The sequence below is a fragment of the Nannospalax galili genome, unplaced genomic scaffold (assembly GCF_000622305.1).
Source record: "Nannospalax galili isolate Female #2095 unplaced genomic scaffold, S.galili_v1.0 scaffold120, whole genome shotgun sequence".
Classification (NCBI taxonomy): Eukaryota; Metazoa; Chordata; class Mammalia; order Rodentia; family Spalacidae; genus Nannospalax; species Nannospalax galili.
The window spans coordinates 4,886,728-4,904,199 of NW_008350324.1; the positions used below are offsets into that span (position 1 = coordinate 4,886,728).

General features: G+C 42.3%; 1 protein-coding gene across 3 annotated transcripts in view; it reads right to left on the bottom strand.

Moving 5' to 3' along the window:
- Ptpn11 (protein tyrosine phosphatase non-receptor type 11) overlaps positions 1-17,472 on the bottom strand; it is a 91,142-nt gene that overhangs the window by 46,718 nt on the left and 26,952 nt on the right. For 2 of the 3 annotated variants that reach the window (XM_008847504.3, XM_017801764.2), the window contains exons 2-6: positions 15,101-15,223; positions 11,233-11,427; positions 7,419-7,611; positions 5,781-5,897; positions 3,294-3,407 (exon numbers count right to left, since the gene is read on the bottom strand). In XM_008847504.3, the coding sequence (XP_008845726.1) occupies positions 3,294-3,407; positions 5,781-5,897; positions 7,419-7,611; positions 11,233-11,427; positions 15,101-15,223 (742 nt within the window). The remainder of the gene's footprint in view (positions 1-3,293; positions 3,408-5,780; positions 5,898-7,418; positions 7,612-11,232; positions 11,428-15,100; positions 15,224-17,472) is intronic. The other variant, XM_029570563.1, reaches the window with a different exon arrangement.

Below are 17,472 nucleotides of genomic sequence, written 5' to 3' on the forward strand. Positions count from 1 at the left end.
ATATAAAAGATGGGCTGACACATGGCCACAAAAAAGGGTAGGCTGTGCAGATGACACATACCTATAATCCCTGCACTTGGAAGATAGAGATAGGAGAAGGAATTCAACATCAAGATCATCCTCCAAAGTTTGAGGCCTCTCAAAAACAAACAGGCTGGGGATGTGGCTCAGCCAGGTGAGCGCTTGCCTAACATGCACATGTTTCAGGTACAAAAACAAACAAACAAACAAACAAAAAAAAAACAGGAGTGGTGATACACACCTGTAATCACAACACTTGGGAGGTGAAGGTAGGAGGGACCAGAAGTTCAAGGTAACCCTCAGCTAAAAAGTAAGTTCAAGGCCAGCCTAGAGTATATGAGACCCTGTCTCAAAAAGAGAGAGAGAGAACAGATGAGAAAGAAAAGAAAAAAAGTCCTAGAAAAAAAAAATCAAACTGTTTTCAGTAATGTGAAGTCTTATTATTCTGGGACTTACATACATGCACCACCTGTGATAAAGCAAAAAAAAATAATTATGGCTTTAAGAAGGAGCAATATAGGGTTACAGAAAGGCAATATAGGGGTAAGATCAGTGAGGTCAGTAAAATCCTCAAACTACTAAATTTAATTTGGAAGTAACATCTGAATTCAGAATATATTTTGTATGTCAAGAAAAAAGCCAGGCATAGTGGCCCATGCCTTTAATCTCAGCACTCAGGAGGCAAAGGAAAGATGATCTCTATGAGACCGAGGTCAATCTATACATAAGGAGTTCAGGGTTAACTGGGACTACAGGGAGATCCTATTTCAGAAACAAAATAAACAAAACAAACAACAACAAAATCCACAGCAAATGTGTTAAAAAGCCAAGAGTATGTACTGATATAAAAACAAAACATTTTAAAACTTTGGAGAACATTATTTTTTAAACTGAGCAAAACGAAATAAAATTTCTTTTATAAAAGAATAAATAAATATTGGCAATCAAATATTTATTAGTGAAGCATTGGTGGCAAAAGGGTTATCATTATAGAAATACTCAAATGGAAGGAAGGAAGGAAGGAAGGAAGGAAGGAAGGAAGGAAGGAAGGCAGGAAGGAAGGAAGGAAGGAAGGAAGGAAGGAAGGCAGGAAGGAAGGAAGGAAGGAAGGAAGGAAGGAAGGCAGGAAGGAAGGAAGGAAGGAAGGAAGGAAGGAAGGCAGGAAGGAAGGAAGGAAGGAAGGAAGGAAGGAAGGCAGGAAGGAAGGAAGGAAGGAAGGAAGGAAGGAAGGCAGGAAGGAAGGAAGGAAGGAAGGAAGGAAGGAAGGCAGGAAGGAAGGAAGGAAGGAAGGAAGGAAGGAAGGCAGGAAGGAAGGAAGGAAGGAAGGAAGGAAGGAAGGCAGGAAGGAAGGAAGGAAGGAAGGAAGGAAGGAAGGCAGGAAGGAAGGAAGGAAGGAAGGAAGGAAGGAAGGCAGGAAGGAAGGAAGGAAGGAAGGAAGGAAGGAAGGCAGGAAGGAAGGAAGGAAGGAAGGAAGGAAGGAAGGCAGGAAGGAAGGAAGGAAGGAAGGAAGGAAGGAAGGCAGGAAGGAAGGAAGGAAGGAAGGAAGGAAGGAAGGAAGGAAGGAAAGAAGGAAGTGAAGGAGGGAGGGAGGGAGGGAGGGAAGGAAGGAAGGAAGGAGAGAAAGAATGAGAGAAAGAAGGAGGGAGGTAAGGGGCTGCAGAGATGGCTTAGCAGTTAAGAGCACTTGCTGCTCTTCCAAGGTATCCAAGTTCAATTCCCATGCAGGCAGTTCACAAATACCTATAACTCCAGCTTCAGGGGATTAGATGCCCTCTTCTGGCCTCCACAGGCACACACAAATAAATTAAAATGAAAATATTTTTAAAAAGAAGAGAAATGATGGGTGGGCTTCTAGCTTAGTGGGACATGCTCTGTCTACAGGAGGTCCTGGATTTGATCCATAGGACCAATAAATAAATGTGAAATTAACTTGTGATTTATTCTGTTTCTCATCTCATGGATACTTTCTGTCACTGTTTTTCCTCTCTCCCAACAAAAACCTTCTAAAGAGTAGAACCCTGTCTGTCATAAGCTCCATGTCATCCCAGGACCCACCCCAATGCCTGGTATGAGACAGCTGACCTGAGTTCCAGTCCCTGCCCACCACTGTTGAACAAGCACCAGAATAATCTAGAATGCACCCACCCATCTCCAGGGCTGGAATTCAATCAGCATCTGTGCTGACCTCATGCTTATGTGTAAGATGGAAATAGCATATCTCTCAGCAAGCTGTCTGACACTTGCTGAAAGGCCTTCATCTGCCCACTCTTTTTCATTCACGCACTCACAGTCAACTCTTAAATCCTCAAGTCCTACAAAAAGTATGAACTAACCATTCCTGCAAAACAGAAGGGGGGCGGTAGATGTGATCAAGATACATTGTACGCATGTACAAAATGTCAAAGAATAAGTAAAACTGTTCTTTGGCTGGGTGTGGTGGTACACGCCTTTAATCCAGTACTTGGGAGGCAGAGGTAGGTGGATCTCTATGAGATAGAGGTGAGCCTGGTCTACAAAGCAAGTTCCAGGCCAGATCTTGTCTCAAAAGAACAACAACAAAAAAACCACTTTAAAAAAGGAATAGCATTAATATAATGCTGCAAACATTAGCTAAAAGTAAACACTCACTCAGTCACCAAACATTCCTGGGGATTCTGCTGAGTGCCAGGCAGGATCATAAGGATACATAAGGATAACCACAGAATAAATATGCCTAAGTCTTTGTTTTTGAAGATGCTTTCTCTATCAAATGCATAAAGGAAGGAAAACATGATGATATAAATGGGTCAGTGGCATGTGAATACACAGAGCTAGAGGACATTTCACCCAAGCCATCCTCACACTGAACGCAGCTCAGGAAAGGTCTCCTCCATCTCTTCATTTCGAAGTTATCAACTCAAACTCCCAGGCTAAAGTAAACCTGGGCCACTTCTAGCCACACTCACAGCAATGAAGTTGCAGTTGGTCTGAAAACCCAAGGGAATACTGGAAACCCTCCAAAGGAATTCGATCCTTTTGTTTTTCTGGGGTCTTGCCAGCCGTCCAAACCAAAATGGAGCTGTTGGCTCATCCATCAAAGACTAAATGCCAACTCCCTTCCCAGGGAACACAATGCCCTTCTATTTCAAAGACCCCTCGGCAACTTGCTCCGTGTCACCAACTAAGGATGTCAGATTCAAGTCTTTCAGAACTAATTCCAAACATAAGGCTCTCTTCTCCTCTGTTAAAAATAGGATTTAATAACACATAAAAACAATTTGCAAATAACTTACCTCAAATTCTTCCCAAAAGCCCTGTTTGACTTTATCTGTGGTCTCAGCTAGTTTGCTTAGCTCTCGAACCCGGCTTTCAATTTCAGCAGCATTAATACGAGTTGTGTTGAGGGGCTGACCAAGTTCAGCAATTGGTGGAAAAGTAAGAGAATACGTTTTAACAGAGTACTGATGTAGAATATCACAAAAACAAAGACGGAATTCACATGATCTAAAATTTTTTAAAGTTTATTACTGTGTGTATATGCAGGACAGGATGGGGTGCACACGTGTAGGTTCAAAGACAACTTTGTGGTGTTGACTCTCTCCTTACACATTTACATGGGTTCCAAAGATAGAATACAGGTCATCAGGCTTTGTGTAGCAAGTGCTTTACCTGCTGAGCCACCTTGCCTAGCCTCATGACTGGGTAACCTCTTCAGAGGATGTGTGATAAGAATAGGAGGAAGGAATTGGCTAGGCAGGTAAAAAGACCCCAGTTTCTTGGCTAAAAGTCAAAATGTCCTTGGGCCTTTTAGCAACATACTCTGTTCAAAAGTCCAAAAATGTCAAAAGTATTTGGGAGCTCTTATCTAATCCCTAAAAGATTTTAGGGTTACCTCTTTAGAAGGGGGAATGTTAGAGTAGCAAAAAGCCCCATAAAAAAAAAAGAAAGAACTAAAGAGTACATGAAGTTGTCAGAAAAAAGTGATGGGGAGATATGGGAGGAGTTGGAGGGGAGGGAGTGGGCATGGATTTAAACAAAACACCTTATATGCATGTATAAAATTCTCAATAAATTTTTTTAAAAGATTTAAAAAAAAAAGTGCAATTTCACTTTCTTTTCTGTTCTGTCAGGAAATGTTTTTCTTCTATCTCAAATATTTTACTCTGATGATATAAATTCAAACCCAGATTCCCAGATTTCTTTGCAAATAGCATGAGTTAGAGATGAGACCACTGTCAAAAAAAAAAGTGTAAACTGGTCAAGGCAATGGTGGCACACACTTTTAAGCCCAGCACTCCTGGGTGGCAGAAGCAGGCCTATCTCTGCAAGATAGAATCTCTATGAGATACAAGTCAACCTGGTCTACATGGTGAGTTCCAAGCCAACTGAGGCTACAGGGAGACCCTACTTTAAAAAACCTCTAGCTGGTGGACTAGAGGGATGGTTCAGTGGTTAAGAGCACTGACTGTTCTTGTAGAGGACCCAGGTTCTGTTCCCAGAACACACATGGTAGTTCACAACTGCCTATAACTCCAGGGGATCCATGCCTTCCTCTGGTCTCCATAGGCACCAGGCAGGCACATGGTGCACTTACATACATGCAGGCAAAACACTCATACACATAAAAATAAATAAGTAAAAAAAAAAAAAAACTTTTAAAAAAGTCTAGCCAGGCATGGTAATGCACATTTATAATCCCAACAATGACACAGGAGGACCAAAAGGGTAGCAGAACTATATAGAAAGACCACATTAAAAAAAAAAAAAAAAAAAATGAATATCTACATAAAGTCTATCTGAGTGGTTACTATAAAAGAAAAAAGAAAAAAAAGGGGGCTACATATGTAGCTCAGTGGTAGCACACATGCACAAAGTCCTGGTTTGATTTCCCAGCACTGAAGGAAAAATAGTAAAACCTTTCTAAGCCAGGTGTGGTGGCACAAGTCTTTAATCCCAGCATTCAGGAGGCAGAGGCAGGTGGATCTCTGTGAGATCGAGGCCAGCCTAGTAGTCTACATAGCAAGTTCCAAGCCAGCTAGAGCTGCAGGGAGACCCTGTCTCAAAAAGACACATACATATATACATACATACATACATAAATCCTCTCTAAGGGGGCTGGAAGTATAGCTCAGTGGTAGCTCATGGTATGCTTAACATGCACAAGGTCCTAGGTTCAACCAAACTCCCCAAAACAACAAAAACCTCTATGAGGTCTTTCAAAGATACATGTGGGAATGACAGAACATCTAGAATCTGTTTCCTATACCACAGAAGGTAGTCAGTGAATGAAGTATCTAAAGAGTATATGAGCTGACCATAAGTGAAGATGGGTCAGGATGTGAGGAAACTGACATGATTCTGTCTGTGTGCATTATACTAAGATCTTAAATGTCACCCAAGGGCTTATGTGCTGAAGGCTTGGTCCAGAGCTCTAAGGGTTAGGGGAAGTATTGCAATCTTTAGGATTTAAGGCCTATTGAGAAGAAGACAGCTCATTAGGAACATGTCACTGAAGTAGATTAGGGCCCCACCCCTTCCTCTCTCTGCTTCTCAGCCATAAGGTAAACAGACCTCCTCCCCTAAATGCTTCTACCATCATAAACTATGCTACCACAGGCCCCAAGCAACAGGATCAGGTGACCATGGACTGACCCTTTCCCTATTACACGGTCCCTCAAGTTATCTTGTCACAGTGACTGAAGGCTGCCTGGTACACTCTGCATATGTCAGAAGTTCCATATTGGATTTTTTAAATGCTGAGGAGAAGGAGGCTTTCCAACCTGCTTGAGCTGCAGTACTGTACCCAGCGTTTCTACCATGGGATTCTTCTTGTAATGCTCCACCAGGTCTGTCAAAGAGTCAAACCGCTCTCCTCCACCAACATCATATTTCAGCTCCTTCCACAACAAAACAGACAATGCTTATATTAATGCTTTATATTAAGGTTACACTTTTTCCTATACTCCCATGGCCACTGCATTTTTATTCATGTCACCCAACAGATCAAAACAACCCACATATTCCTCTATAAGAATATATATTACATATGTACCATATATGTTTAATTATGATCAGTCTTATGAAGAAAACCCTATCATTTGCAAGAACCCAGATGAGCCAGGAGGGCACTACATTAAATCAAAGAAGCAAGCAAGCACTAAAAGACTTATGATGTCATCTCATTTATATGTGGAAACCAAATATATCAAATGCACAGGGACAGCGATCAGAACAGTGTAATCGGGGCCTTGGGAGCAGGGAAGAGGAGGTACTAGTCAATGCAAAGAACCTTCTCTATAAATTCAAGAGACCTAACATGCAGCACAGTGACTATGGTTAATAACAGTATCATATACTTGAAATTTGCTAAGAAAGTATATCTAAAGTGTTTTCTGAAGTATACCTACCAGAAAGAGAAGGGGGAAAAGGCGACTGTATGAGGTGATGGGTGCATTATCAGACTGACTATAAAAACTACAACCATTTCCCCAACCAAAACCCTGAGACCAACTTTCCCTCATCAACAGAAAACTCAAATAGCAGTGATAGGAAAGGAAACGACAGGGCTGATAAAAGGGGGAAAGACTTGAGACAAGGGGAGGAGGCTGAGTGTAGCTCAGTGGTAGAGCAGGTGTCCGGCAAGTGTGAAGTCCTGGGATCCATCCCAGCACCAAAGAAAGTAAATAAAACAAAATGAAATCTAAATAAAATCTAGCCTCTACACACCCTGCAATACACATTCAGTCCATTCCAGATTCCTTCCAGTTCCTAACATAATGTCAATACCATGTGACTAGCTATGGTGCTATACTGCTTAGGGCTGGAGATAAGAAAAGGTCTACATGTGTTTAGATGTTGGACTGCTTTTCTAAATATTGGTGACCCCCAGTTGGGTGGATTCACAGATGCAGAATCCAGAGATATGGAGGGCCAAATGCATAGTGTCAGGTCAGACAGTGACAATCCTCATGAAAAGCCAAGGTCTGCTGTGTAAAAGCCAAGGTGTGAGACCAGTTCTAGTAGATCGCTCAGGACAGAAGGCAGTACACTGAGGCATCAGCCACAGACAGACCACAAAGAAAATGTGCAATGGAAAGCGGGGCATGGTGGCCCAGGAGGACCAAGAGCTCGAGATTATCCTCAGCTATCTGTTGAATTTAAGGCCAGCCTGAGATACATGAGATCCTGTCTCAAAAAAAAAAAAAAAAAAAACTAAAATAACAACAGAAAAAGTAATGGCACTTCAAAACAACAAAACATTTACAATAAATATGTAAAAGGCCTTGAGCAATAAGCAAAGAAAACCTGAATGTAAAAAAAAGAACTAGAGATACTAATATCTTGTCTTCTCCCAGCAGAAGCCCCCAAGACGACTGCCACTGAAACTGCCCCAGATCCACAGGTCCCATGAGCTCTACCTGACAGCGGATCATGACGTGGGTCACTTTGGACTTGCCATCGTTGCTCTCCCCTTTGTCGTCACCTGTGCGAACTGAGAGAACGAAGTCGCCAGGGTGGCTCTGGCTCTCCCGGACAAGAAAGCTGCCATGCTTCCCCTTCTCCGTTAGTAGCTTCTCTGCTTCTTTTCCAGACAGGTGACCATGGAACCACCTACATGTTTGAAAAGGGAAAGGGGCCAAGTTCAGCCAGGGTGTGCACATACCACACATAGTCATCTCTCCTGAGCAAAGCTTTCAAACAGACATCTTCCTCCAGCGGACTGAATGTTTCTACTAGACAGATTCTGCATTCCAAGCAGGCAGGAAAAATGACAAAGATATGTTAAAAAATAACTATTAAACTTTTTCATAGGTTTTATTTTTTAATTTTTGGTTTTGTTTTGTATGTGTGTGCGTACGTGCGTGCCTGTGTGTTGTTTTGCTTTGCTTTTTGAGACAAGGTCTCAATACATAGCCCAGGCAGGGCTTGAACTTTGACCTTTCTGCCTCAGGCTCTTGAGTGCTGAGATATAGGTAGTGTCACCACTCCCAGCTACCACTAAACTCCTTAAAGAAACCCAGGGTCATTTGGAAACAATATTGTCAATGCTTCCCATTTCCTCTTAAATTGCCCATCTTTAAAAAATGTAATTTAGGCTGGGCGTGGTGGTGCTCACCAGTAGTCCCAGCACTAGTGAGTTCCAGGTCAGCTGGGGCTACAGGGAGACCCTGCTTCAAAAAGGCAAAAAAAAAAAAAAATTGTAGTTTAGCTGGGTGGTGGCACACACCTTTAATCCCAGCACTAGGGAGGCAGAGGTAGGTGGATCTCTGAGTTTGAGGCTAGCCTGGTCTATATAGCAAGTTCTAGGCCAGCTGGGGCTACAGGGAGACCCTGTCTCAAAAATACCAAAAAAAAAAAAAAAAAAGAAATTTGCCAGGCTGGAGAGATGGTTCAGCAGTTAGGAGCACTGACTGCTCTTGCAGAGGACCCTGGTTCAATTCCCAGCACCCACATGGTGGCTAACAACTCTCTGTAACTCCAATTCCAGGGGATCTAACATCTTCTTCTGACCTGAGGGCACTGCACAATATGGGTGCACTTATACACAATGCAAGGAATACACTCATACATATAAAATAAAAATAATGAGGGGCTGTAGAGACGGCTCAGCGGTTAAGAGCACTGACTACTCTCACAGAGGACCCGGGTTCAATTCCCAGCACCCATATGGCGGCTGCGAACGGTCCTTAACTCCAGTTCCAGGGGAATCCGAAGCCCTCTTCTGACCTCCACGGCATCGCATGACAAGGATGCACTCACATACATGCAGGCAATACACTCATACACATAAAATAAAAATAATAAATAAAATATTTTTTCAAAAATAAAAAAAAAAATAATGAAGTCTTTTTTAAAATGTAATTTGCCATTTTTTTCTTTGTCTAAAAGAACCAGCTGTTGAATCATTTAACAGATATAAGTTATAAGCCAGACAAAGTGGACATGACCATAATCCAAGCACCTGGGAGTAGAGGAAGATGAGTTCAAGATCACCTTCAGTTACATAGCAATTTGGAAGCCACATGAGGCCTTGTCTCAAAAAAAAATTGTTGGGTGTGATGGTGCAGGCCTTTAATCCCAGCATTTGGAAGGCAGAGGCAGAGTACCGTGAGGTTCGAGGCCAGCCTAGTCCAGAGAGTGAATTCCAGGCCAGCCACAATTACATAAACCCTGTCTCAAAAAAAAAAAAGTTAAGAAACAAAATAATTACAAATCTTTGCTCTTGTTTTGACATTAGATAAAGAGTCTTTCCTATAAACTAATTCAAAGCATTTCAAATTTCCATATATTTCCATCCTAAACTTAAATAGTCTCCAAATTTGCTGTCAGGTTCTTTGGACTAGACTGGGTTATCATGTCAAACTTTAATGTGGTGCACGCCTTTAATCCCACCACTCCAGAGGAAGAAGCAGGTAGATCGCTGTGAGATCAGGTCAGCCGGGTCTATATAGTGAGTTACAGGCCAGCTGGGGCTACAGGGAGACCCTGTCTCAAAAAGCAGCCCCCCCCCCACCACACACAAAAGACTTGGAGCAGGGACAGAGGTTTCTGCTAAAAAATGTGAATTCCCATGCCCTAGAACCAGAGAGAGCAACACACCTATGTCTGAACAGGACCCAGAAATTTGCACTTTTAACTAGTATACTGGAGAGTCTTCATGTAGGCTGTCCAAGGTCATCCAATGACAGACTCTGAGATAACACAGCTCTAAGATGTCACAGAAAACATCTTGACATGGTCACACTAATGCCGTGGCTTTTGATAAGAAAGCAAGCAACCTCATCAGCAGAGGACCTGGTCAGTTCCTTCCATCCACACTCCACTGAAAGGCTACTGCAGAGATAAAGCATGCAGAGACAGATGACGGCCTCTAGCTTGAAGCTACAGTAGAAACAACTTATCAGCATATAATAGAGATTGCATAAGAGGAAGGCTGGAAAAGCCCCAAAATATACAAATGGAACTCAGAGACCCAAAGTCTATAGTGAATCAGGAATGAAGGGGAGAAGGCAGAAGCCAATTCCATCAGTACAAATAAATCAAACACCAGCTTCCACTTCCTGGTACCAACACAGATGGAACAAGTTCTAAATGTCATAATTCTCTACAAGCAAGGTCTTGTTCACACATTTGCGTGATAACATTAAAGAACGGTTGGGAAAGCTGGTCCTCTACAGGTTCTGCTTTTCTACTTCTGGGCTTAACCTGACCTCTGTTGGTGGCACTGCTGAACAACTGGTACCACAGAGAACTGCTGTTTGGGTATCTCTATCATGTTTTCCTCTAATGATTCCCAACACTTATCAGCAGAAGTCTGAGAAATCTTAGAATCACAACACGCACTAAATATTCACAGGCAAAGTGAAGCGCCTGTAGAACCACGTAAGCAATACTGACTGTAGCTTTTGCAGAGTCTCTGAAGACTCTGATCCTATCAGTCTTGCTTTAATGACACCTTACGGTTGGCGATGTGGCTCAGCTGGTAGAGTGGTTTGCTTAGGATGCACAAAACTGTGTTCAATCTCCAGCACCACATAAACCAGGTATGGTGGAACATGTCAGTAATTCTATAATGCAGGACGTGGGGATAGGAGATCAGAAATTCAAAGTCATCATCCACCACATAACGAGTTCTAGGACAATGTGGGTGACATGAGATCCTATCACAAATAAAACAAAACATAACATTTTAAAGATGGCAGCCTAAGAAACAGACACCAGCCTTTGGAGTCCTATAGACCGTTATGTACCCCACAAAGCTTTTGTATAATACATGGCCCAGAAGAGTGAAGACTTTATGGTCACTCTGATGACTATGCTAGATAGTGCCTGTGGTTACCTTGACACACCTGGGAAGAAGGAACCTCAATTAGGGAACTTCCTCTATCAGACTGGCTTGTGAGGATGTCTGTGACGCATTTTCTTGATTGTTGAGTGATGTGGGAGGCCTATCCCACTGTGGGTGACGCCACCCCTGGGCAGGTGATCCTGGGCTGTTGTATAAGAAAAGTAGCTGAGCAAGCCAATGGCAGCAAGAAAGTAAACAGCATTCCTCTGTGATCCCTGCTTCACTTTCTAAGCCTCCAGGTTCCTGCCCTGTCCTGAGTTTTTGTCTAACTTCTCTCAGTGATGGACTGTCATTTAGAAGGGTAAGTGCAATAACCCTTCCCTCCCCAAGTTCATTTTGATCAGAGTGTTTTATCACAACAGGAAATAAACTAGAACACTGACCTTTCAGAGGTAGGATCTGCACAGTTCAGTGGATATTTGAGCTCAATGACATCTCCATTCTTCTCTTTCAACTGCCCATGGTGTTCCATGTAATACTGGACCAGCTCAGCCAAGGTGGCAAACTTTTCCCCGCCATACAGGTCGTAGTAGTCACCAGTGTTCTGAATCTTGATGTGGGTGACAGCTCCATTTCTTCTAAAATAGTTCATTGAAAGGGGAGGAAAGAACAATATTCATAAAAAAAAGTTCTCACATTCTATAGCAGATTTCACCCAAACACTGAAACAAACTCAAGGAATAAGTTCACCCCATGCCTGTAACAAAAACAGTGAAGAGGAAATAACCCAATCAACCAACCATCACAACCCACAGGACTGCATCTTGTCAGTATCTGCACAGCTTCTATTCTGAATGACCTATTTTTTAAAAATATTTTTTATTATTTTTATTTTATGTGTATGCATGTATTGCCTGCATGTAGGTAAGTGCAACCATGTCATGCAATGCCTGCGGAGGACAGAAGAGGCTGTCGGATCCCCTGGAACTGGAGTTACAGGCAGTTATTAGCTGCCATGTAGGTGCTACGATTCGAACCTGGGTATTCTGCAAGAACAACCAGTGTTCTTAACTGCTAAGCCATCTCTCCAGCCCCCATGACTGACCTATTTTATGGTGTAAGTAAAGTGACAATTGTTGTCCTTATTAATCAAAGATACACAAAATTAAACACTCACCTACCTTGTAATCCAGAATATCCAATCCTAAATATTTGCCCAAAAGAATTAAAAGTGGATTGGGCTCGGCATGGTGGCACACACCTGTAGTCCCAGCACTTGGGAGGCAGAGGCAGGTGGACCTCTGTGAGTTCAAGGCCAGCCTGGTCTACATAGTGAGACTGTCTCAAAGAAAAAGAAAAGAAAAGAAGAGAAGAGGGAGAAGAAAACAGGACCAGAGTAGTCACCAGAAGCCTTACAAAGATATAGATATATAAAAAATAAAAACTCAAATATTTACCAGAACTGGGGAGGCTGAGACATGCAGACTGACATGAGTTCAAGGCCAAACTGGGCTATAGAGCAAGACCCTGTTAAAAATTAAAAAAAAAAAAAAAAAAACAGCCGGGCACAGTGGCACATGCCTTTAATCCCAGCACTTGGGAGGCAGAGACACTCTGTGAATTCAAGGCCAGCCTGGTCTACATAGTGAGCTCCAGGCCTGGGACTACAGGAAGTCCTTGTCTCAAAAAGACAAAAAAATTAAAAAAAAAAAAAACCTTGCTTTTAAACATACACATACTGCCCCAAAGTATGGTGCTGAACATCTGTATTTCCAGCACTCACGAGGTAGAGGCAAAAGCATCCGGAGTTTAACACCAGCTTCAGTTACATGAGATCCTGTCTCAAAAATAAATAAATAAATACAAAAAGACACAACAACAAAAATCAACAGGCCAGTGAAATGGCTCAGCAGGTAAAGGCACTTGCCACCAAGCCTGATGATCTGAATTCAATTCAATTCAATTCAGGATTTACATGGTGGAAGCACAGAACCAACTCTCACAAGTTGTCCTCTGACCTCCACATGTATGCCATTTGCACAGACTTGTGCACACACACCCATACCCTAAATAAATAAATGTTTAAAAAAAAAGCTAGGGCTGGCTGGTGAGATGGCTCAGCAGGTAAGAGCACTTGCTGCCAAAGCCTGGAAACCTAAGTGTGAGTCCCAGAACCCTCAGAAAAGCAGAAGAGAACTGGCATGCACACTGTAACACACACATCATACAAAAAAAGTACATTAACAGCTGGGAGAGGAGGTGCACGCCTTTAATCCCAGCACTTGGGAGGTAAAGGCAGGCGGATCGCTGTGAGTTCAAGGCCAGCCTGGTCTACACAGCGAGTTCCAGGCCAGCTGGGGCTATAAACATATTTTAAACCCATGAAATAATAGGGAAAGTTTAATATGGACAACCTAATAGAGATTATCAGATTAATATTAAAATCTCTAACATATAAAAGTCATACTGGTTCTACAGAATGTCCTTGTTCATAGAGATACTTAGTATGGGGTGGTAAATGTCACCACACCTGCAACTGTCTTTCAAAAGGTTCAAGGAGAAAATAACTGTACACATAAACATACTAGATATAATAAGCAAAAAACAGCCTTTGTGGCTCAAACCTGTCATTTCAACACTTAGTAGGAGGAGTTCAAGACCAGCCTTAGCTACATACCAAGTTCAAAGCCAACCTGGGCTACATGAGACTTTGTCTCAAAAACACAAAACAGAGTCAGACATGGCATGGCAGTACATGTCTTTAATTCCAGCACTCAAGGGGCAGAGACAGGTGGATTTCTATGAGATCAAGGCCAGCCTAGCAAGTTCCAGCATAGCAAGTTCCAGGCCAGCTAGAGCTATAGGGAGACTCCTCTTCTAAAAAAATAAAAATAAAACAATGTAATGTAAACTAAACTAAACTAAACTAAATTGAAAGATAGAGGAAAGGGGGCTGGAGAGATGGCTCAGAGGTTAAGAGCATTCACTGCTCTTGCAGAGGACCCAGGTTTGATGGCAGCTAACAACCATCCAAAACTCCAGTTCCAGGGGATCTGACACCCTCTTTTGACCTCCGTGGGCACTGCACGACACAGGTGCACTGATATACATGCAAGCAATACACTCATACACATAAAATAAAAAGTTAGAGGAAACAAAAAAACAAAAGAGCTGGTTCTGTGGTCCTGGCTCTGCTACTTACTAGCGTCTCTGAACTACTTTACCAACTTAAATCTCTGTGACTAAGCTTCTTCCTCTGAAAATTAAAAATGTGATATTTTATTCATGATCATCTGAAAAATTAAAATGGGTAGACTGGTTGGCACTTGCCTGCCTTATGTCAGTCTTCAAAAAAATGTTTGCTAACCAGATGTAGTATTGTACACACCTGTGATCCCAGCACTCAGGCAGGGAGACTAAGGCAGGAAGAATCAGAAGTTCAAAGTCATTTCTGTCTATATAGTGAGTTTGAGTGAAGTCTGGGCTGCATGATATCCCAACTCAAAAAGAGAGAGACTTCCTAAATCTCAACAAGATTCTAAATAAATTATCAAAGACATATGATTTACTTCCTTCTTTATTTTAAAAATATCTACAAAATCAAGTTTATAATGCAGTTCAGTTTAAGCTCCTAGAATGAACTAGTATAAGGAGAAGTAAATAAGAAAAAATCTATTAAAAAATTCCCAATACCTGCTCAAAGATATATAAAAGGATGCTATATTGTCCCTCAAATTTTAAAAAAAAGTGAAACTGCCCAGGGTTCATCACTATGAGAATGGATAAGTATGGTATGTTCCCACTACCTGACTATTATAAAGTAGCCATTAATGCCAACCTCTGAGGCTTCCTCTGAGGAGAGAGGGAGGGACACAGGACTGGACAGGGGAACAAAGGGGACCACAACTTCCTCACCAAGGTTTTACTTCTTGACAAAGGAAAGTGATGTGAAGAAACTATACAAAGCTTGTTTCCCATGATGAAATCCTCAGCAGAGAAAGAAAAAAACACAGGAGCTAGTTCAAGCAGTGAGGAACCAAGATTCAGCACTGGGGGCTCCAAGTCTGTTTATCAGCCCAATTCACTCAGTTGCCTCTCCAAGCAGAACACCCACCACCAAGGCCCCCTGTAGAGTTCCCAAGACTTGTCACTACAGGAGGTCACAAAGAGCCTGGGAGCAGACCACTGCCCTATGTGGCCCCATAGCAAAGCAGGCAAATCTTACAGATCTGGGGGAGGGAGCAAGATGACCAAATGTGGCCTGGAAAGGGTCTACATACTGAATAGGGTCTCCTTCACCCTCCAACTTACCTAACGGACAGAGTGAAGTCTCCAGGGTTACTTTTACTGGGCCTGGCCAAAAAACTGCCATCGACTCCTCTGGTCAACAGGAGATTTTCTGCCTCCACACCAGTGATGTTTGGGTGAAACCATCTTGAAGAAGGAGAAAGAGCAGTAAGGACTCCACAGCAGAGCTTTCGACACCACCATGGCTCGGCTGTCCATGAGCAGAGTGACTGGCGCACACAGCAAGGCTCCCTTCCCTTTACTGTCTCCTCAGTCACTTTTTCTGGGTGGGGACTTCAGACCTGTTGTCCTGCTGGTATAGGCATGGGACAGGGGCATTGCCAGTATGGTTGGGGTTGCTAAATATAGTGCACGCAATGAAAACCAATAAACACGTACACAAACAAACTACTTTATAAATGAGTAGGCATACTAAGGATCCAGCAGCCAGATTCTCCCTGCTAGGGAGAAGCAAATAGTTCACCCCAAGGTACTAGATTACAATAGAAGAATACAAGCTCTGCTTTGTAATATACATATGGTGACAGATACATATAGAAACAGAACAAGATACTTTCAGAAAACAATTTAAACTTCCTCCACAAACATAATTTTTTTTAAAAAGCCAATCATGCCAAGCATGGTGATGCACATCTTTAGTCCCAGCAGTCGGGAGGCAGAGGCAGGTCAATCTCTCTGAGTTCAAGGCTATCCTGGTCTACACAGTGAGCTCCAGGCCAGCTGGGGCTACAGAGAGACCCTATCTCAAAAATACCAAAATAAATAAACAAGCCAATAAACTTCAGAGTAGAGAATGTGTAACAGAATTTGTTTTTCTTTTGTAATTTTTAATTTTTTTTGTCTTTTTTGAGATAGGGTCTCCTTATGGCCCCAGCTGTCCTGGAACTCACTATGTAGACCAGGCTGGCCTTGAACTCACAAAGATCCGCCTGCCTCTGCCTCCCAAGTCCTGGGATTAAAGGCATGCACCACCATGGCTCCTTTTTATTTTTTTAAACAGGTTTTACAGTATAAGATTACAGGTATATGGGGCTGGAGAGATGGCTCAGTGATTCAAAGCACCAGCTGTTCTTACAGAGGACCAGGGTTTGGTTCCCAGCACCCACATGGCAGCTAACAATCATCTGTAACTCCAGTCTCAGGGGTTTGATACTCTTTTCTGTCTTTGCAGACACTGCCCACATATGGGTGACTTACATACATGCAGGCAAACACATAAAATATATTTTAAAAGATTACAAGTACACAGCACCATGACAGTGACACATATTATCTAATTCACATGATAACAGCATCACCAGTTATGGGTTCAGTTGAAACTGGGAGCCTGAAGACACAATGCACAGGGAACAACAATGTCATCTCTGATATTTCTGCCAAAAATGTATAACTTAGGGCTGGAGAGATGGCTCAGTGGTGAAAAGACTGGGGTTTGATTCCCAGTACCCACATGGTAGCTAACAATTGTCCATAAATCTAGTTCCTGGGGATCCAACACCCCCTTCTCCACTTCCCTGGGCACTGCACAACACAGGTACACTTACATACATACACGCATAACATCCATACAATAAAAATAAATAATTTTTAAAAATTTATAACTTAAATCTAGTTTTGAGGAATAGTAGACAAACCCCCAAAAGATAACATTCTACCAAGTAATGATGTGTTATGCTCTTCACAAATGAAAGATAGAGGCAGAGAATTATCCAGATCAAAGGATAGTAATGAGACACTGACACCAAGTATAATAGGGCACAAAGTCCCAGACAACACTATGGACCAGAAGAAGGTGAAAGGCAAAAAGTAATTTTGTTCTGTCATTTGCTATAAAGGACTTTACTGAAAGTATCCAAGGATCTAGGGAATCAACAGTGCTTCTACAACAATATAAATATTGATAATATTCTGTGGTTACATGAACAAATACGCTTGCTTTTAGGAGGTAACACTGAAGCCTTTTTTTTTTTTTTTTTTTTTTTTTTTTTTGATCTTCTTGAGACAGGGTCTCCCTATATCCCCAGCTGGCCTAGAACTTACTACATAGACCAGGCTGGCCTCAAACACACAAAGATCCAACTGCCTCTGCCTCCCAAGTGCTGGCATTAAAGGCGTGCACCACCACGCCTGGCCTCCAAGGTATATATTTTTAAAGATTTAATTTTAAGGGCTGGAGAGATGGCTCGGGGGTTAAGAGCACTGACTGCTCTTGCAGAGGGCCTGGGGTCAGTTCCCAGGATCCACACAGTGTCTAACAATCATCCATAACTCCAGTTCCAGGGGATCTGATGCCCTCTTCTGACCTCTGCAGGCATTGTATGACATGGGTGCACTTACATACTTACAGACAATACATACATACATACACATAAAAT